Here is a 21,583-nt window from a genome sequence, read left to right as displayed (position 1 = left end):
ATCAGCAATCCCTACCACATCCCAGCCCCCACCTCTTTGTCTGACACCAACCTGCATAGTAAAAGCTATGGAACACCCACCTCACCCTGCTGCTGTTAAAATAGCAGCAGGAGCTGGAATTCAGCACTTAATTGTCAATTGGCCTCTTGAGATCTCCACCAGACCCAAGGTGTGGGCACCTCCACATGGGATGCAGGTTCAGAGTGAGGCAGGAAGGCACAAGGCAGTCTGTCTCTGCCATATCCCATGGAGGGACTGGGGTACATTCTCATTTTCTGGAGTTCTCACTTTGATGCTGTTTCCACTAGACTAATCATTGTACACACTTAAAGGGAATATCCAGTTCAGTTAAATGATGCAAACCTGATTGTACGAACACAGACAACCTGTCATCATATCTGAAACAGGTAAAAAGTGGGCAAAGTAGCATTATTTCTCATGTCTGGTTTAAGTTGAATCAAATCCAGAAAGATTGCTTTAAAATTCATGACTATTATAGCAATGTATTTGATTTGTTTAATTTGGACTATTTTATGTAGTTATAACTTACTATAAACAATGATATAAAGCCTTTAACTGTTCATCTATAAGTGTGCATCAAGAATTGATCTGTCTGAATTTATACTGCAGAATTAATTACAGCATGTAAGCTTTGAATTGTTATTATTACGAAAGAAATTTTAATTTCTAATTGACAACTTTTGCTGTTTGATGGATAAATTGACATAAAGAATGTAATTCATGCTAACAAATTGTTTCACCTTGTAGGAATCTCATTCCAGAGGTTGGTGAGAGCAGAACAAGGGTTAACAACCAAAAACCTTCAAAACAAAACAATGTAAGGACCAGATAATTAGAGAAATGTTCACATTGTCTATGGATCTTTAACCATTTCACCCAAAGTGTAAACAGACCAATCATATCTCATTCTCAACCCTGTCAATTGAAAGTAGTTTGAAGAAGATGTTTGATTTGCTGATCGTAAAAATGAGTAAAGCCATCTGAACCTCTTGACACCAAAAGCAAAGCTGTTGCAATAGCATTTCACCATGATGTAAATTTCAAAAATAATGCAAGAAACTTCTAATGGTATTTCTTTACACATCACTGTTCCTGTGTCTGAAGCTCACACCAGTTGTTGGTTGATGTGCTATCTCCTCGTTCTTGAGGATGGACTAGAGTTTCTAAACTACAATAGAACTGTTGAAACATGTAGACTACTGGAATCCTTTGACTGACCTCCACTGCTGACCTCAGGCGAGCCAGTGTGTATTGGTGCCAGTGCCCAGCCTGGATAATTGGGAAAAGTTAGACACAGGAAAGTCATCCAGCTGTAAAACCACCACCTAATACAAAAAGAATGATAATTGCTCTGAAACAGCATTGTGATGATCCCAAGCAATGTGTGTACAGCTAAAAAACAAAGGATTAATTAATGGTATTATAATGTCAAACAACGTACAGAGACAGTTAAATACAAAATAAAATCCGAAAGAACTGCAGTTACTGTAAAGCATGCCTGGAAGAAATGTGGCAGAGGGAGCACTTGGTATGATACCATTGCCAGCATAGCTGGATAACATTTGCTTTTTTTCAGAAAAAGCTACTTTGCATGCAAATAAGTGTTCCCATTTTGCCATTAATTCCACGCACCAGAGCTCATCCATATATTAAATTATATGACATGACATCGTAAAATATCTTGCCAGTATCTACTTATTGATTCAATCTGTGTAAAAGTGTGCAAAAACAGTTCCCGAAGAATGCGTGTTCATTATGACTAGATTTGATTGATAATTAATCACTTTCACCATTTGTATTGCATCTGTTTAGAAAGAAACTAAATTAATACAATAGGATGTCTCTCGAATGCACTTCGCATGTATTAATTTAAAATGAATTTCAGTCTTTGTTCGTAGGTAGACGTAGGTGGATAAGCAATGTCATAAACAGAAATGAAATGAATGACTAGTTTACCTATTTTTTCAAGTTACAAGTGAGGACAATGAGAAACATCTAAAACAGTATCTAAACTACCAAAATAATTACGCAAACATTTTCATCAACAGTATATTAAAAGGACACCTATGTTATATAATGAACATTCATTTTGTTATTTTATTTGGAAGTAAGACATTAATTTCTGTTAAATAGATAGCAGTGGGTCTGTCATTCTTTGCATCCTGATACAGTTAGTCACATGCAGTTCATATCCAATGACGTCCCTCAGTGCTGAACCTGCTGAAATTTGCTTTACAAGTCTTCACTTTTGGACCGACCCCTTACTAATCATTGCATAGAAGAAAAACACTCAGTAGAAACTACTTTCACATTCCAGCCATAGTTGTCTGTTTTCACCTGGCTGCTCATACACCCAGCTTTAATCACCCTCAGTGACATGGTTCACTTTTAAAGTGTTTCAGGACTGACCAAGGCCTCTATGCAGCCATTCAGCTTCAGTGGTGTCTCCAAAACCATCTGGGCTACATCTGTGCTGTAGTCTAAACAATAACATCCCTGAGCAGGTTGATGAGAAAATCAGGGCACTTTTATGGTGCAGAGCTAATACTCTTACCCCCTCGACCAGGAGGTGTGGGTTCAAGTCTCACCTGCTCCGGAGATGTGTAATAGTAACCTTGAACAGTTGAGTTAAAAATACTTTTTTCCTAAACAATGGCTCAAGTTGTCAGAGAGTATCTTCTGACTTTGGGCGGCACGGTGGCATGGTAGTTAGCACTGCTGCCTCACAGCACCAGAGACCTGGGTTCAATTCCCACCTCAGGCGACTGACTGTGTGGAGTTTGCACGTTCTCCCTGTGTCGGTGTGGGTTTCCTCCGGTTTCCTCCCACAGTCCAAAGATGTGTAGGTCAGGTAAATTGGCCACGCTAAATTGCCCGTAGTGTTAGGTAAGGGGTAAATGTGTGGGTGGGGTGGTGTGGACTTGTTGGCCCAAAGGGCCTGTTTCCACACTGTAAGTAATCTAATCTAATCCTGAAGGACAGCCTAAAAAGCCTCATCTAATTTCTGACAAGATGACTGCTTGGTCTGTGACTGCGAGCACGCTCAATAAAGAAATAAATGTGGCACTTGAAGAGGTGAATGGAAGTTCTAGGCCTTACAAAGCAGTAAGCTTTTCTAAACATAGCTGTTCCATTTCTCTGGGGTTTTCATGGACAGACTGGTGAAAATCACACACTTTCAGGGTCCATACATTGTTTGTCTCAATCCTGACACCTACTGGCAATAAACTGCATTTTTTTCTCGAAGTACTCAGTAAGTCTGGTAACAACTATGGTAAAAACAATGACTGCAGATGCTGGAAACCAGATTCTGGATTAGTGGTGCTGGAAGAGTACAGCAGTTCAGGCAGCATCCAAGGAGCAGCGAAATTGACATTTCGGGCAAAAGCCCTTCATCAGGAATAAAGGCAGTGAGCCACGCTTCAGGCTCACTGCCTTTATTCCTGATGAAGGGCTTTTGCCCGAAACGTCAATTTCGCTGCTCCTTGGATGCTGCCTGAACTGCTGTGCTCTTCCAGCACCATTAATCCAGAATCTGGTAACAACTATGACAACAGAAACCAAGGAATTTATAGCCTGAAGTAGATGGACATATAATTTAACACTGTTGGCCTGCGTGTTGACTTCCCACTCCTTCCCAACTCTGAGCCATTTTCCTGAAAGCGGGTAGAGGGAGACTTACTGGGATTTTCCAGTCAGCCTCTAGCTCCATGGGAGTCTCAGAAACAGTTTCACTGGCTCCTGGTGGCCATAAGGGGAAGGGGCAAACATCACTCTGCAGCAACTCAGCCACCCAGTCCTCTCTCTCTCTCTCACACACACACACAGACAGACACATGAGCACATACAGACAGACACTGAGACACAAACACACAGGCATACAGATGCACAGGCACTCTTCACTCAATCTCTCTCATGCTCTCTCTCTCTCTCAGAGGCTCCAAAGGCCATTTTTTAAATCTGAGATTTATAAAGTTAAAGAGTGGATGTTTCCACTTTAGGATTCCCTTTCTCCCCCTAACATGCAGCACAATCCTGCTCATAGCTCCAAGCTGGACTGTCTGCAGTTGACTCTGACTTTAAGAGGCTGCCGGCCTGCTTTCCTTGGTTCGTCTTTCCACATCAGGCCTGTCCTCTGCTCTTTACGTGGCCCAACTGGGGGAACTGACAGTGAATGGCTGATACCCAAACAGGGTGGGTTTCTGGCAATGGGCCCACTCGTAGCTGGGTTCATCTCAATAGCCAGGACACTGAAACCATTGTTAAGTTGCTACTTTAGGGCCTCACTTAGCAATGGGTTGGGAAAGCCTTCCTGTTCTGGCCTTAATCCAGGCAGAAGGCAGTGTACTCCTCCACCCTGCCTTCAAACTCACCACCTTCTGGAGCAGAGGTTTGGTGAAAAGACAGACTGTTGGCCCACAATGGGACCGAGTCTATATGAGATCCAGTTTGTCGATTACCCCTTCCTTGAGAAAACAGATCATGGAATCAAATGTTTTTCCAGAATAAAGGAAGTCTGGCTGAATTTATTCCTCAAAGGTTTGACTGTAGCAGTGTTTGAGTTTGTACCTTTGAGTTTACACTTCTTATTTTTCTCACTCTTCAGAACGGTACTCCTACTGAATCCAGCCGAAGTATCCAGTGAGTTTCTGTCAGTGGCTGAGAAAATCAGCAACAACAAACAGTCTCTGGGAACCTCTTACATCACCCTGGTTAAGCACATGTACCAGGCCATTTTTGGTGTCAAGTATAGTTTGAATGACATTCAAAATGCACTTGAGGTAAGGAAACTCCAAGTTGATATTAATGAGCATGCTCTGATTCACAGTTGAAGCTCATGGAATTAAAGGGACAGTGTCCAAATAGATATGAAGCTGGCTGAGTGACAGGAAACCAAGAGTGGTGCCAGGCTGTTTACTGTTTGGGTACCTACAGATCCAGACTTGGACTACTGTTTGATCTCTGTAACTGACACAGAGTTGGATTCGCAGAGCACAATTTCAGAATTTGAAGATGGGGCAAAACTTGAAAGGAGGATCATTTTAGCATTACAAAGACTGGTGGAATAGGTAGACAAGTAGCAGACAAAATTTAATGCAAGGAAGTATGAAGGAATACATTTTGCTTGGAAGAATAAGGTGAAGCAATATAAATTGAAGGGTAGCATTTAATGCTCTCCCCTGAGGTAGTGGGTGAGGGCACAGAGGGTGAGTTTAATCGTGTGGGAGGGTGCTGGGGGAAGACCTCACCACCTTCCTGCCTTTGCCCTGGTTAAATCTGGGCAGGAAGGATGTGGATAGCCTTCCCACCCATTGCTGATTGAGGCTTACTTTAGGGGCTTATCCTTCTGCCCTGTCCTGTCAGCTTATTGGGTCACCAGATTTCCTCGTTGTCAGGTCCTCAGTGCCAAATCAAGGGAGCTTGAGTCAGAAAGGTGGGGAAACCATCAGCCTACCCCCACCTCTGACTCTCTCCTGCATCCTTTCACAACCTCCAGCTCATAATTTGGGAGAGAGTGAAGACTGCAGATGCTGGAGATCAGAGCTAAAAACGTGTTGCTGGAAAAGCACAGCAGGTCAGGCAGCATCCAAAGGAACAGGAGAATCGACGTTTTGGGCATGAGCCCTTCTTCAGGCTCATGCCCGAAACGTCGATTCTCCTGTTCCTTTGGATGCTGCCTGACCTGCTGTGCTTTTCCAGCAACACGTTTTCAGCTCCAGCTCATAATTCCCAACATGCTATTGCACATGTGGCCTGGAACCTTCACTGATCCCTGGCCTCTATTGGGTGCAATACCAACAGCCAACACCAATCCTCCTAGTGGCGCTGTCTGCAATGACTATATTCTGGCTTCTAACTGGCCAGCAGGGGGTAGGATTCCCAATCCCAAGAGTCTAAATTGTGGGGAGGCTCAACAGTGACCCATTAAATGCCTGACTGGCACTTAATATGGTGGGACCTTCTGCATAGGAGATAATACATGGTTCTCATTCACTTGGATTAATTCTAAAGGAATTGTAGGGACAAATCATATGCAGTACAGTAAAAAGGTAAAGTTGCAAAAGTCTAACCACACCGTGGGCTGCTGTTTCATTAGGGAAAGAAACATACAAGTGGTGGTGGTGGTTCAACCTGAGTGTCACCGTGCCTCGGGTGAGGGGAGAGATTGAGTAGGAGAGTTTTTCGTGGTAACCTCAGTTAGTGCAGGAATTGAATCCATGCTGTATACATCACAAATGAGCCATTCAGCCAAATGAGATGCCTATGATTAATAAGTCACATGGAATCCTACTGTGGAAGGTAAGTTGAGAATGTTACGGTAAAAAACCATAAAACACTGGTTCAGCCTCTCCAGGTGTACAGTGTCCAATTCTAGGGACCATGATTGTTGTGTACGCTTTAGAGATGGTGCAGAGTGGATTGTTGACTGTAAGGGGTTCATGATCACAGTAACCTAATATAGACAGTCAGCAATTTATAACAGTTTTTTTGATAGTCTATTGAGAAATAGCAATCTAGATATGGTACTTAACTTTATTACATAAAGAAAGGAAATACACACCTTGTGACAGATAAGATTCTTCATTGATCCTGAATCTGTTCTAAAATGGAGGAGTAGAGACAGCCCACTCCCATATCCCTAAGGTCTTGCAGTTTTTTTGTGGTAGTCTTTGTCAGTCACAGTACCAACAGCTTTGTGCTTCTATCAGGCTGATGTAGGGGAACTGCTGATTTTCCTTCAGGACGATGGTGTTCCCCTCCCTGGATCTCCTTGCCCCGTCCTTCCTTCCTGTCCTTATTTTGGGGGCTGACCATCTTTGGCCTTGACAGAGCTCCTCATGGCACAGGTGACTGTTGTCCCTTTGCCCACCTTCATTTGAAGATTAGTTTTCATTCCTTCTAAGAACAGAACCTTCTTATTTTTCATCACACCACATAGAGTAGGGTGGAATCTGATAAATCTTTGATTTGAATCATAACCACATTAATTCTTAGAAACCTGTCCTCTGGTTTCATAAACTGTGATCTGTTAATACATGCAGAAGCCTAGTTACTAATTGGACACTGTTACTTATGGTCTCATTGCTGTACAGAAAATAGCAAATATGGGAAATGTGAAATGAACGAAGGTTTAAGGAGGACTCCAGTTTCCCTCCGGGTCCGTAAGAATAGTCCTGGAGATGACAGACTCCAGTAACCGGGAGTTTCTTTCTATGGTAGGATTCCATGTGCATTATTAATCATATATAGCTCAGTTGGCTGGATGGCTGGTTTGCAATGCAGACTGAAAGCGGATTTGGTTGAGGTGCTCAAAATCATGAGGGGTCTGAACAGAGTACACGGAGAAACTGTTTCGCAAGTAAAAGTTATAACAAATGGCACTATCAGACTTTATTCAGGTTTGAATCCTTGTCAAGTGCTGGGGTAGAAGTCCTCATTCATTAAAATGTGGCAATAAGGATTTGGCAGTTGGTTTCACTCACCCCAGGACTAAGGCGGGAAAGCCAGAATTCCCAATCCCAATCCAAATTTGGAATTTTGAAATTTGACGGAGGATCAAGAATCAAGAGACAGTGATTGTTCTTGAATGGCAAAATAATCAAAGATGTCATGAGGAAAAGGTTTGTTTTTAAGGCAGTGAATAGTTAGGATCCAGAACATTCTGTCTGAGAATTGCATAATTTTCTGAAGAGAAACAAAATGCAGGGCTGCAAGGAAAGAGTGAGGGAATGTTTGGTTTAGCCAATTTGGTTTGAATATTGAGAGCCAGCACCGGCACATCAGGCTGCATGGTCTTCTGATGTCTTGTCGCCATTCTGTGATTCCTTGATGATAAAACTATGGTGCTTTTTTTAAAGACATCAACCCTTGTTGTTTTATTCAACAAATAATTTAATCACAACTCCTCAATTAACAGACCATTGAGTCAGTTTAACATTTGCCGCACCTCATGTTAATACCATAAATACCAACAATCACACCAAGAACAGAACTCATTCATTTGTGTTAGCCACAATTCCAGGGCACTGTTTCTTGTCTTGATGTGAGTGAGTCTCTGGCTGTTTAAAGGTCATAAGCGCACAGACTTTGCAGCAAGTCTGACAGAAAAATCTGTAAATTTTGAAGGAATGAAATAAGACGTATTTATATAGCATCTTCCATTTCCTCAAGGCCAATCGTTATTCTTACCAGTGTATTCTTTATACATATTGTGACCAATCAGGCAACCAATCGACACAAGTTAGGAGAAATGTTAGCTTGCTCACTTTCCATGGAGGCTGCCCTACCCACTGTGATCTCCAGCTTTGTTGTTTTCAGTACAGATTCCAGCATCTGCAGTAATTTGTTCCAGGCAAAAGTGAGGACTGCAGATGCTGGAAACCAGGATTCGTGATGAAGGGCTTTTGCCCGAAACATTGATTTTCCTACTCCTCGGATGCTGCCTGGCCTCTGTGCTCTTCCAGCACCATTCTGATCTAAACATTAACTTGTTCCAGTCAAGTGCAGTATGATAGATGACCAGGTAATCTGTTTCACTGTAGCCAACTGAAGGATAAACTGTGGCCAACACTTTGAGAGTAATCTCCTGCTTCTTTTTGGACGGTGTCAGAGCAAAATTCTCAGATGAATTTTGTCCTGACATTAAATGATATTAAATTCTACTGCTGCTTAAAATGACAAATACTGGTTAGAGGTCTACAATAACATGTCCTCGGCAGAGTTGGAGGGGGAGTTGAAATGTTGGGCCACGGGGCGGTTTGGTTGATTGGTGCGGGTGTCTCGGAGATCTTCCCTAAAGCGCTCTGCTAGGAGGCGCCCAGTCTCCCCAATGTAGAGGAGACCACATCGGGAGCAACGGATACAATAAATGATATTAGTATTAGATATTAGATGATAGTAGATTTTAGAGGTCTACAATAAACCTGTTCTGCTTTTTATTAGACCAAAGCTGCAGATGAACTTTTGGATATTTTCTCGAATTGTTCTGATGTTATGGAGATTGCAGCAACTATGGAGGATCCTGCTAAAGCCAAGGAATATTTAGTGAACAAGTTAGAGGAGATAAAGGAGAGATTTGGAGTGCTCCCAGAAACAGGTATGATTTGTTTGTTGTTTGTTTGCATGGAACATTGATGCTCCAAACCTTCTGCAGAACAGAGATCAGCAAGGAATGCAGTATGGCAACGCCCTGAATATAAAACCTCGGCTGCAATGACCCAATTGGTTCACTCCTCCCAGGACCGAGAAGGGAAAGCCAGAATTCCGAATTCCAATTCAAACTTGTATTTTGAAATTTGGAAAGTGCTCGTTGTACAATAGTATGGCCAGAAACAAGGTCAGGGATTGCTGGAGAAACTTCGCAGCTGTGGCAACATCTGTTCGGAGATAAAGCAAAGTTTAATGTTTCAAGTCGGATGAGCTTTCTTCAGAAGTACTTCTTCTGAAGGACCACTGGGCTTGAAAGGTTACCTCAGCTTTCTCTCTCCCCAGACGGTGCCCCACCTACTGAGTTACTTCAGCAATTTCTGTTTTTGTTTTAGATTTCAGCAACCACAGTTTTATGTTTTACTTTAGAGGATATAGCCAGGTATGGATGTAATGCCACCCCCCTCCTCCCCCCCCCCCCCTCCTCTCCCCCCCCCCCCCCCCCCCACAGTTGAACAGCTTGCTAACATCCAACTGCCTCGATTCAGACCTTGCGGATTGCTACTTGGGAGGTCAGCTTGGCAGAGGTGGGAACAGCAAGGACTTATTGACTTCAGGAGAGAAGGGTTTGGAGCAGCACTCTTGCTTAGAAAGTGGAACAGACATTCGCTGTAGCTTTAGGGGTCGTGCAAATGCGTTGTGATTATTTTTTGAGTTGAGGATTGAATATTAAACAACATCCTGAAGAAGAGCTTATGCCCAAAACATCGATTCTCCTGTTCCTTGGATACTGCCTGACCTGCTGCGCTTTTCCAGCAACACATTTTCAGCTGCTATTAAACAACATCACCAGGTTGTAATGCACATGTTTAGATGTTGTCCACTGTGTTGGTTACCAGCTGTGTTACTGTGTTAAGACTGTCTTAGTTCACCATATGACAGTATTCTCTAAGCTAAAGTTTTGATTTCACTGTAGTCATACAGTAATGTTGTTGATATACATAGCGAAGCTATTTCTGACTCTCTGCATTGAGTCCACATTGATTTGTTTGAACATCTGAGAATGCCATTTACAACACACTCCACTTCTCATATTTTGTGTGGATTTGATGTGCTAAGCATTCCTGCATTCAGCAATAACAAGTCAGAGTAAGTGTGTGAAGTTATTTAATAATTATTTGAAATTCCCAATCGTGTGCAAACAAATTAGGACTTAGAAATAGATTGTGGATCATTAGTAATTGACTGTTCAAAATGGCAATTAAAAGGTTTTTAATTCAATTTAGTGGAACAGGTAATTAATTTATTTTAACTCTCTGGAACAGTGTCAAAGCTCCAGCCCTTGATATTACCCCGAGCAGCCACAAAAGGGTGCTGGTGTACTATGTCCTTGACTTGCTCATTAATTAGGCAGCTGGGAAACAGACTAGGTTCTCTCTCAGGTTCAAAACCAGTTTTAGTAGAGTTCAGAATCAGAAAGTGTCAGAAACTGGTTGTAATTCCAATGTGGACTGGGTATGTCAGAGTGACTGTTGAGTACCATACACAGTTCACTTCTTGGTCTGCATCAGTTTTGGCCAGCACCCTCAGTCCTCAGATATACCTGGGAATGACCAGGAAATGGGAGCTGGGGGTAAAGGCAGCTGCATTTGTACTGTTTGGACAGCAGCTCCTGTTCCATGTCTGTTTCCACACAAAAATAAACTAAATATCACAAAGATTTGAGGCTCTGGTTTTGGAATGATGTGGATGAAGGAACCGAGGGCATTGTTGCTACATTGGCAGACGACACAAAGATAGGGAGCGGAGCAGGTTGTGCTGAGGAAGCAGGGAGGCTGTAGAAGGACACACAGAGGCTGGAAGAGTGGATGAAGAAGTGACAGATGTAATGCAATGTGGGAAAGTGTGAGATTCTGAACTTTAGTAGAAAGAATAGAAGTATAGACTATTTTCTAAATGGAGGAAGGCTTCGGAAATCTGAAGCATAAAGGGATTTAGGAATGCAAGTTCAGGGTTTTCTTAAGGTTAACATGCAGGTTCAGTTGGCAGTTAGGAAGGCAAATGCAATGTTAGCATTTTCTTCGAGGTGGCTGGAATACAAGGGCAGGGATGTATTGCTGAGGCTATTTAAGACTTCAGTATTTGGAATATCAAGAGCAGTTTTGGGCCCTGGGTCTAAGGAAGGATGTGCAGGCACTGGGGGGGAGCAAAGGAGATTTATAAGAATGATTCTGGGATGAAGGGCTTCTCATTAGAGGAGGGTGGATGAGGACCCTGGGTTGTACTCTGTGGAGTTTAAAAGGATGGGGAGGGGGTGGGGTCTGACTGAAACTTATAAAATATTGAGAGGCCTGGATAGAGTGGATGTGGAGAAGATGTTTCCATTAATAGAAGAGAGTAGGACCTGAGGGCACTGCCTCAGAATGAGAAGATGGCCCTTTAGAACGAAGGTGAGGAGGAATTGTTTCAGCCAGAAAGTGATGAATCGATGGAATGCATTGCTGCAGAAGGCTGTGGAGACCAAGTTATTGAGTCTTAAACATAAGCTCCACCTTATGGACTTAGAACAACAGATTTTCATCTCTTTGACAACTCTTACCGATTATAAAGTAATAACTTCCTTGCAGACAGAGATAGATAGGTTCTTGGTTGGTAAGTGGATCAAGGGTTACGGAGAGGAAGTAGGAGAATAGAATTGAGAAACATATGAGCCATGGTCAAATGGTGAAGCAGACCCAATAGGCTGAATGGCCAAATTCTGCTCCTAGATCCTTTTCATGACTTTGAAGTACTGGGTGAATCTTGCACAGTGTATGTTCCTACAATCTAACTGAATATGGGGGGGGTGGGGGGGCAGAGTTGGAAATAGGTGCAGGAACCTCATTTCTATACAAAAATGAGGCATTTGCCTATCCTTGGAACTCAGTGAAGGTCAGTACTCATACAGATCACAAATCCCAACTGAACTGGTTTTGGGGTCCATGTTAGTGAGTGCAACAAAGTTGAATTTTGCCTCCAGTGAAAGACAGCCACACCATGAGATTCTTATGCCGCTGTCATCCACTGGGCCATAAATCTGTAGTAGGGGAGGCAACCTTCTTCAAGCAGAATTGAAGGGGAGCTGGATTCCCCTCTTGGCGAGGACAAGCTGATTACAGCATTAGCCAGCCTTGGTTCCAGGAGGCCTGACCAATCAGAAGCTGCTGATCCTGTGGGATCAAAAGTCCAGATGTCTTTTGGGAACAGCTACATCCCTATAAGACAGTGGGATCTCTGGGATTTAAGGCTGGACCTGCTGCCACTAACCCTCTCCCACCCATGTAGGCATCCCGATCAGCTGGTACACCACATGACTGAGCATCCCGATCAGCTGGTTACACCAAGTGGCTGAACATAGAACCCAGTGGCCCATAGGTTAGTGATGCCACCCTCTTCCACACGCATCTGCTTCCAGGTGCTCCTTCACCTCCTGACTCCAGGAGGTGCTAGGGAGGCAGAGGGCCAGTGAACTGTCCCAGAATGGATCATCACAGGATGCACTGCTGCTCCAGTTCCCCTCTGCTATTGACCTCAGTTCCCCAGCCATATAAAATGTGCCAGGTTTGTAAATGCACTGCTATCAGGAGCTATGATCCACAGTTAATCCTCCACCAACTGATTCGCTCGTCTTCATGTTGCTGTTGAGATTTCACTTCTCACAGAATTCCTGCACAGTGAAGTGCCACCATCACCTTCTGCCCCTTCCCAGGAGGGAGCTTGGCTGGATTCTGCCATCCGATTCCCACCATCTTCACTATTATCTATCCTTAAGTTAACTTTGGACTGAATTTGAACCATGTAAATCATTTTAGCAAGATTAACTTTAAAGGAAGTTATTACTTCATAATCGGTAAGAGTTGCCAAAGAGATGAAAATCTGTTGTTCTCAGTCCACAAGGTGGAGCTTTAAGTTCCAGTCTTGAGGAGAAAATCCGTGGATGTATTTGATTTGACATTAGGCTGAATGTTTTATCACCATCAAGACCTCTTCTCTGCAAGTGACTGATAGGAAGCTTAAACCTGGCCATCTTCAATGAATTCTGCTTTTAGACAGCCCTTCCTAATATCTGCATTCATAGCTCAGAGGTAATTTCTGTCTGATATTTGCCCGCGAATCATCTAAAACATTTTTCTCAATCAATGGCCCTTATAATGTTGCTGCTGTTGTTTTGTTTTTAATACATTTTGAATACACATTGTACCCGCAAGCTTTCAAGTGTGTCAGCTGCTGTATGTTGGGCCCCATCAGTGGCTGGGGTTTCACAAAGTTCCACTTGATGGTTCCATTTTACTTCCAGTGACACTGTCATTGTGGGAAAAGAAGCATTTCGAAAGAGTGTTGTTTTTGGAACCTGAATTACTTTACAGCTTAGCGTTTAATTGTCACTTTTAATGATGTGAAAGAAAATGACCATTGCCTTCTTGTAATCTTGAATAGGGCAGAATGCTAAACTGCAAACAATTCCATTGCCAGTTGCCAGTTGCTATAGCTACCACTGGGACAAGGATAATTTTGGTAAGCAAACAGCAAAGAGATGGTCTTGAATCAGATACATCAATAAGTGCGTCAGTGTGTCTGCCTCTGACTGGATGTTGTTACTTTATTTTAGATGTTTTACGTGATGTTCTTCTGAAAGAATGCGAGATTCCTGACACGGCATTACTTCCCTTGACTGACAATAATAACGATGAAGAGGAGTTTGAGAAGGAGGGGGAGGAGGATGCAATTGAAAATGAGCGAGATTCCGTGATATCTACAATATCTGTGACATCTAGAGATTACATGAAATCATTTGTCTCCAATCTCTCAGACTGTATGGACAGTGGTTATATAGAAGATGGGGATGAAAGTTCACCTGAAACAACAAGTGTGTCCGACCAGAAAGAGGAAAAGCACAGTAGAGTGGGAAAGAAACTAACAGAAAAAATATCTAACTTCTTCAGAGCCAGGAACAGCCTTACAAACAAAGCAGATCCGAGATACTGTTTAAACAAGTCCTCTACAAACCTGAGTAAAAGCAGCTACATCTTATCATCGAGTAGTTTACCACTTCGCCGGGCAGAAAGCTTGGGCTGCACCGAGATCAAATATAAACTTCCAATGAAGTCCAGGCGCTCCAACTCCCTGCCGCAGCATGCAACCTTTAATCATTGTTCTGAACGACATTTACAACAAAGCACGTGCTTCAAAAGGAGACCATACCTCAGCTTCGAGGATGAGTGTAAAGCCATGACACTGCGAATTGTTATTTTTGGTACTGACAAAGTTCTTGGAAAAGTCGCAAGAGCCTACAGCCGTCTCAGGTAAGAGGTCTTTACAGAATCCAGTCTGGTCAATAGTTGAAAGACAATTGAGTGAAGCCAACACCCTAAGTCAGAGTTACAGCTAAACATGTCATGGTCAGTTTGGTTCTTGGACTCTGGGCTTCTGAGAAATCCGTAACAAAATATCCCAATTGGTTCAGAAGTACTAAATATTCTTACTTTTCAATGAGGTACGTACAGCAGCCAGCAATCCAGAGTTTGTCAATTACTATTTGGTACATTACATCCCCTCACCATTGCGTTGAACACCATTTTAGTTACTATAACACAACAAGGAAGAAAGTGCAGAAAAAGGCACAAACATTATTTAAAAATGCAGTGGGGTACCAATCAGTGCAGACGTCTGAATTAGGAGAAGAGTAGACCATTCAGCCCCTTGAGGCTTCTCTGCCGTTCAATAGTTTGTTCAATGAACAAATGGATTCAATAATGATTTGTTTGTGTTTTGAATTCCATATTCCCCTCTACCCCAGAAAGCTTTTGATAAAGTTCATTACATCCCACTCCATAAGCTTTAATTTGTAATGTAATGTGATAGACCAATGTTTAGCTAATGGCCAGAAAACAAAGAGTAGGAATAATTGGATCATTCCTGCATTAGCAAGTTGTGACTACTGGGGCATTGCAAGGATTAGTACTTTACCCGAGCTGTTCACAATATGTATCCATGGTTTGTAGGTAAAGACCAAATATACTATATCCCAATCTGCAGATGGTACAAGGCTAAGTGAAGATATAAAGTGGCTTCACAATGATTTGAATAGGTCTCGTGAATGCACAAGAGTGTGTCAACTGGAAAATAATATGGGAAGATGTTAGGTTATCCACTTTGGAAGGAGGAATAGATGTTCAGAATAAATCTTAAATAGGAGGAGATTGGAAAATGTGGATGTACATGTCCTCATTGATAAATTTACTGAAGGCTGTGTAACTTTGATTAATCCACATATTAATATAGTTAATAGAATATACGTGTTAATAGAATATACATGTTAATAGAATGTATATAGTTTTATACATGTGATGCACCATATTCCCTAGACATGAGAAAAAAGCACATACAAAACAAACAATAAGTACCATGTGATTTTATTCACAAACAGGACATGAAGTATAAAGGAAAGTGACAATGGGGGTGATATCTCAGATGAGGCTTTGACCTGTTAAAATGTTGTGGGTATAACGCTGGCAATTAGCGTCAATGGTGGATGTTATCCCATATTCATTTTGATGGGAAAACCTACCAAACAGTTACAGTGAGAGCTAACATTGAGTTGCAGAGAGAGGGATTCCAGCTTCAAGATATCCAGGAACATTCTATTGGTCATCCAATTCTCCACAAAACGGTCAATTTGAGGGAAATCACAATCTCAAGTGACGCACATAAACCAAATTTTGTCATTAATTTTCCGTTATTGTAGTTTATTCAGGATTATGCTGTAAATTGCTTTTAATTGCTTATGTTTGTAGTATCATACTTATCAACAATCCACCTTTCTCTTGTAAAACTCCAATTTTTTGGAGCCTATTTTTTTTTTCTTGGAAATTTTTATGTTTTTGTCTGAGACCGATCAATTTACACGGTGTAAAAGCAGGACTATATTATTGATCACATTGATTCTTTAATTTAGAAATGAGTCTCTTGCTCCCTCAATGATGACAAATCCAGAATAGTTCCATCGCAGTTAGGATTACAGCATGTTCACATCAAAGTACAAACAGAAAATGTGTCTGAGCAAATATGTTGGACACAATGCATACCTGAGAAAATAAAACTCTGTTTTAGCATAAAGGTCATGGTAGTTAATTAACAAACTAATGTCACAAACTAAACTAGAATTGTTACACGTCACAAATTAATAATAATCATTTCTTCTTTCAGATTACAAGAGAGTAAATGTCCCTTTCTCACAAAATACTTCAGGATGCAATTTTTTTATATTCCTCTACAAAGAGACTCACTAAGAAGTGCATTACAGTTTACAAACCTCTCCCCAGATATCCAGCAGAGACCGCCAACACAACTGGTAACAATTTCCTTTTTTGAATGCGATTAAATGTAATAAATCTTTGACTTTAGAGTAACTGATGCAGCAGTTAATGATGATTGATTGTTAGCTGCCAGGCTTTGTGTAGATTTCAAATCAGGTATTGCCCTCTCCGTTCAAACGGTATGAATGTTAGCTTTTCTTCCAGTTCGTATTCTTGTGAGCTATCCTGATGAGTGCAAAATGAAAATCTTTGATCAAAAGAATACTTAATTAAAAATGAAAAGTACTTCTTAATTTTTCAGTGTTAATGATTTAAAAGGAATCTAAAGGGCAACTTTTTCACACAGTGGGTGGTGCATGTATGGAATGAACTGTCAGAGGAAGTGGTGGAGGACGGTAAAATTAAAACTTTTTAAAAGCATCTGGATGGGTATATGAATAAGAAGGATTTAGAGGTAAATGGGGCTGCATTAATTTGGGATATCTGGATGGCTTGGACTGAAGGGTCTGTTTCCATGCTGTACATCTCTCTGACTTTATGACTCGACATGTTCATCATGAGGTTGTCATTATTTTAGGACTTCAGTTCAGTCGAGACAGCAGACAAAGATAGTACCAATAATATTGCGCGCTATATTGGAATGTTGGATTCCTGGTACGAACGAAATGTTCTAGACTTATTGACCTTACCAACAACTCTGCTTTGCCAGGTAAGTGCAAATATCCTAGATATATGTACTTAATAGCGGAATTACTTCCTGTATCATTCTTAGGATTTCTTTGTTCCTTCCTTCTCCCTTATGTTCCTTTACTCTGAATCTGGCTTCTTCTGCAGTGAGGCAGCCTGCAAAAAAGAACTACTTTCTTTCATATATTTTCTCAAGAGTTGCTTTTACTAATATGTTGCTTGCTGTTTTTAAACTATCCTTGTTTGTACATGGTTTCTGTGGCAATCAATGAGAGATTGAGGTTCGAAAGAGTTTATCTACAGTAGCATGGCAATAGCTCATAAACCAAATGTGCTGCAAATCTAGTAGCCAGTGGAAGGAACATACAGCTACCTCTAATATCTTCTCATAATTATCTCTGTACAAATGTGTCCCTTGTAATTACTTTACAATAATCTGATGCTTTATTTTATTTCTCTTTGTTAAGTCATATTTTCTTTTCCAAGGTGCCCTTCTAAGATCGTGGGTCTAGTTGGATTGTACCTTTCTTGAAAATTGTCCTCAGACCTGAAAATATATCAATTTGTTTGTCTATTACACAACAATAGCAACAAGCCTTTGACTAAGCCTTTGTTTTTAACCGTTGCCTAACAAGCTTTAGAAAAAGCACATTGCATCTATGAATGTATAGAATCTTACAATCTCTAAGTGCAGAAAGAGGCCACTTGGCCCATCGAGTCTGCACTAACCTTGCAAAGAGCATCCCGCCCTCCTACTCCCATCTCTGTAACCCTCATGGGTTTTTACCATGGCTAATTCAGGTCCCTGCTCACAAAGTGGGGCATCAACCTCCTCTGTCTGCCATGTCTGTGGTAAATATCAGCAACTGGATAGGGAAGCTCTGGACTAACAGTTCTTGGCCTGGTGCACCGTAGGCTTTTAAAGGTGGGGCAGGCACAAGTGACTCCCAGGTGACTGAGTAGTAAGTTGTTCCAGGAATGGTAAATGGTAAGAAGGGGTGGAAATTGAACCTAAGAGACACCATAGGGGTTAATTAATGGTGGGTAATTAATGCTGCGAGTTTGGTCAGACCAGGCCTTGCAACAAGAAACCCGCCAAAAAAAATTGACACAACTTGCCAAAAGCCTCCGATTCATTCCTCCATTATGTTAAGCCACATGCTTCTTCCCATTGAGACTCACCCATGCAAGGATTGTAAAACATTTCTTTCTTTGATGAGATCTGCCTCAGATAAATGAAAAATGTCACAATTTAGTAAAATACGTGTGGGAAAAATATAAATTGATAAGGGTATATGTTTAGTTACTCCAATTGACTTACAAAAATATATGTTTAAAATGAAAGAAAATTGGTCTTTATTTCAATGTGAAACTTTACACTGCAGGCTGCCTATAAGTGCAGTGTAACCTGGTGTGTCTGTCCAGAGTCGGGGTTAAAGTGAACATTTCATCTAATGCTGCTGCTAAGAACTGCAATTGGCACAACTTCTTGCTTCATGTTTGCAACATTAGATATTCCTGATGAAGGGCTTTTGCCCGAAACATCGATTTTCCTGCTCCTCAGATGCTGTGCTTTTCCAGCACCACTCTAATCTAGACTCTGATCTCCAGCATCCGCAGTCCTCACTTTTGCCTAAAATTTTAATAAGCTGAGTATGAAAGAGATTTTTATTGCCCTGATGTAGCACACCATTCAGCTTCCTGGTCATATGACCTGAATTCTGTAATCTTATTGGTTATATTTGCAAATAATTAATGTGAGCCTTTTGGGAGATGGGAAGTTACCAGTCACTCATAACCGATGTGTGGGTGACCTCTGCATCACTGCAACCAAGGAAACTTCTTCAACCCAATGTAGAAAGGTCGATCAGTAGCAGCACTGTACCCTAAACCTGAGCTGGTTCTGGTTATTAGATAGCACATGGAGCAGATAACCTCCTTATTGACAAGGAGGGTGGAAAAAAGGAGTAATAAATGTTTCAATTCAGAGACAAGTAGGAGCACAATTACAGGTAGAAATGAAGTTATCAATAATTCAGAAAATATTAGGAGGCACATTTCTTATGAATCTCACTGTTACCATTTAAAACCTTTTGTAATGGGTTACTGATATATTATTTGGCTTACTTTGTAGGAACCTTCTAAGTCTGAGAATGAGCCTGCTGAAAGAGTGCAAGAGAAGCTTTCCATCCTGGGTGACCTGATCCTTTATTATTGCCGGAATGCTGCCTATCCAGTGTTGGTCCAGCTTTACCAAGCAGAGGTATGTCTACATTTTAGAGTCATAGCATTTGCGGAGTTTTACTGTTATGACGTTATCAGGACAGTGAGGTTGACTTCAGAGGTCGTGAGCTGATTTTTTGTTTTGGTGATGTGTAAATGGAAACAAACCACGTGGCTATTTTAATCAATTCATCTGCATTGTTGTGATATTTCCTCAGTGATTTACTTATTTTCTGTGCCTTTGTATAGGATTTGTGAGTTGCTTTGAGGTTCATTATGACTTTTCCCAAAAAAACATCTTAGACTGTTAGGAATTCCTGGGATGATCACATTAAGCAGTTTCTGTGGCATTTCCTGAATTGCTTAAATTGAAAGTTCGTTGAGTGTCTCGAGTGGTGTGTTATGTGAATAATCAATCCAATTTATTTGTGGATAAAGCAAACATTGCATTAGAAGGTGATTGTGATGTGGTCATAGGACCCAGAAGTCCTGACTAGAAATCCTATCACTGATTAATCAACCTGACAACACTTTCTAATCTGTTTCTAGTCTTGTCCCCACTTGATTGAAGATGACTTTCTTCCACTTTGGTGTGTGATCCCTGAGTCCAATTTTGAGTCTGCACAACCTACCACAAGTGGGAGAAGTGGTGTTTTGTGAAATGAGGCATTGCAATGTTCATGTTTTCAAACATCCCTTTCTGCTGCTTGCAATTGTTCTTCTTCTGGGCTGGTTTGAGAAGCTTGAAATTGTTAATTCCTTCACAGATGTAGTCTTGTGAAAGAGATTCCCAGGGGTTAGTGGGGGGATTATTTTGGGGAAGATTTGAGGATATTCTTGAGGCATTTCCTCTGCCCTCTTGGTAACTGCTGGCTCAGAGTAGAGACTTGATTTGGAAGTCTGGTGTCAGGCATGGCCCTCCCAGAGCACCAGTCTGATTGGGATCAGTGTGTCAATACTGGGGATGTTGGCCTGTGAATGGATGTTAGTATTGGAACACTAATTTTACCAGTAAATTTGTAGGATGTTTAGCAGATAATACTTCTCAAGTGATTTGAGGAGTCTGCTGTGCCTTGTCCACATCTCCAAATAATTCAGGAGGGCTGGTAACACTGCTGCCTGTAATCCATGAACCTAATGTTAGCTTTGAAGCAAACACTCTGCTTGTTTCTCAGTCTGCACTAACAAAGTAATCCCACTGTGAAGTGACCTATTCTACATGGCCTAGTGATCTGTTCAATTGTGTAACTAGTCTCAATGCATCAAAACCTCCCACTTTCCCAGCATAAATATGGATGAGCAATAAATTGAGGTGATGTTGAATTTCATTGGTGATGCCTGCACTCACTGACAAGAAGTTCTCAAATTGATCCACATTGTCTAGTGGCTCACTCTGGATCTCAATAGTCAGGAGACAGTGTTGTCCGGCAGGATGAGCTGAATGAGGATGGTTGTCTTCTAGATGTTGTTTAGCTTAAAACCCATTCCCTCATATATCTCTGACAACTGTTCTTTCCAGTAATGGCTCATTGTTACTCTGTGTACTCACAAGTGCCATTTATGATTGTGCTTAAGGTCAAATGAGGTGCCATGGACATTCTACTCAATGAGTGTTGTCAGCTTGGCCAGGAGGCACTGACTGAGTAGGTCATTCATTCCATTGATCTTTGATTTACTATCAGAGTGCAACATGCTGATGCTGGTTTTGGGCCAAACTAATAGAGATGGTAGACTAGATTAGTTGATGGTCAGTCTAACTGTCATTGACTGCTGTCATGGCATGGATAATGCCAACCTCTTTGTCATTCTTTTCTCGAATGGTGACTTAGTCAAATAAGTGCCAATGTCTAGTGTGAAAGAGTTGCCTGAGGCCTTGCATTTATATGTCTGTTAAAACAGGGTGTTTGTATAACCAGACTTTGTTTAGGAATTTAGTCAAGAGGTTAACTCTGTTGCTGTTTGTTTTCCCTACACCATCCTTGCCAATCCCACTTTCCAGAGGTTTGCATTAGACCCAACTCTGGCATTGAAATCTCTGAAGAGATTCTGCTTGGTTCTCTTTGGTCGAGAGTGTGGTGCTGGGAAAGCACAACAGTTCAGACAGCATCTGAGGAGCAGGAAAATCAACGTTTTGGGCATAAACTGAAGGG

At 41.5% G+C, this 21,583-nt stretch overlaps 1 protein-coding gene across 2 annotated transcripts in view; it reads left to right on the top strand.

Annotated features, from left to right (window-relative positions):
• pik3r5 (phosphoinositide-3-kinase, regulatory subunit 5) overlaps positions 1–21,583 on the top strand; it is a 112,683-nt gene that overhangs the window by 71,405 nt on the left and 19,695 nt on the right. For both annotated transcript variants that reach the window (XR_011954821.1, XM_072558424.1), the window contains exons 6-13: positions 769–838; positions 4,628–4,802; positions 8,965–9,118; positions 13,645–13,722; positions 13,817–14,510; positions 16,414–16,558; positions 17,101–17,232; positions 19,345–19,473. Coding sequence is in view for 1 of the 2 variants with exons in the window: in XM_072558424.1 (XP_072414525.1) it covers positions 769–838; positions 4,628–4,802; positions 8,965–9,118; positions 13,645–13,722; positions 13,817–14,510; positions 16,414–16,558; positions 17,101–17,232; positions 19,345–19,473 (1,577 nt within the window). In the remaining variant the exon portion in view is untranslated. The remainder of the gene's footprint in view (positions 1–768; positions 839–4,627; positions 4,803–8,964; positions 9,119–13,644; positions 13,723–13,816; positions 14,511–16,413; positions 16,559–17,100; positions 17,233–19,344; positions 19,474–21,583) is intronic.

This window comes from Chiloscyllium punctatum, chromosome 39 (assembly GCF_047496795.1).
Source record: "Chiloscyllium punctatum isolate Juve2018m chromosome 39, sChiPun1.3, whole genome shotgun sequence".
NCBI classification, from domain to species: domain Eukaryota; kingdom Metazoa; phylum Chordata; class Chondrichthyes; order Orectolobiformes; family Hemiscylliidae; genus Chiloscyllium; species Chiloscyllium punctatum.
Note: the sequence above shows the minus strand (reverse complement) of the source record. Positions and strands in the feature narration are given on the sequence as shown.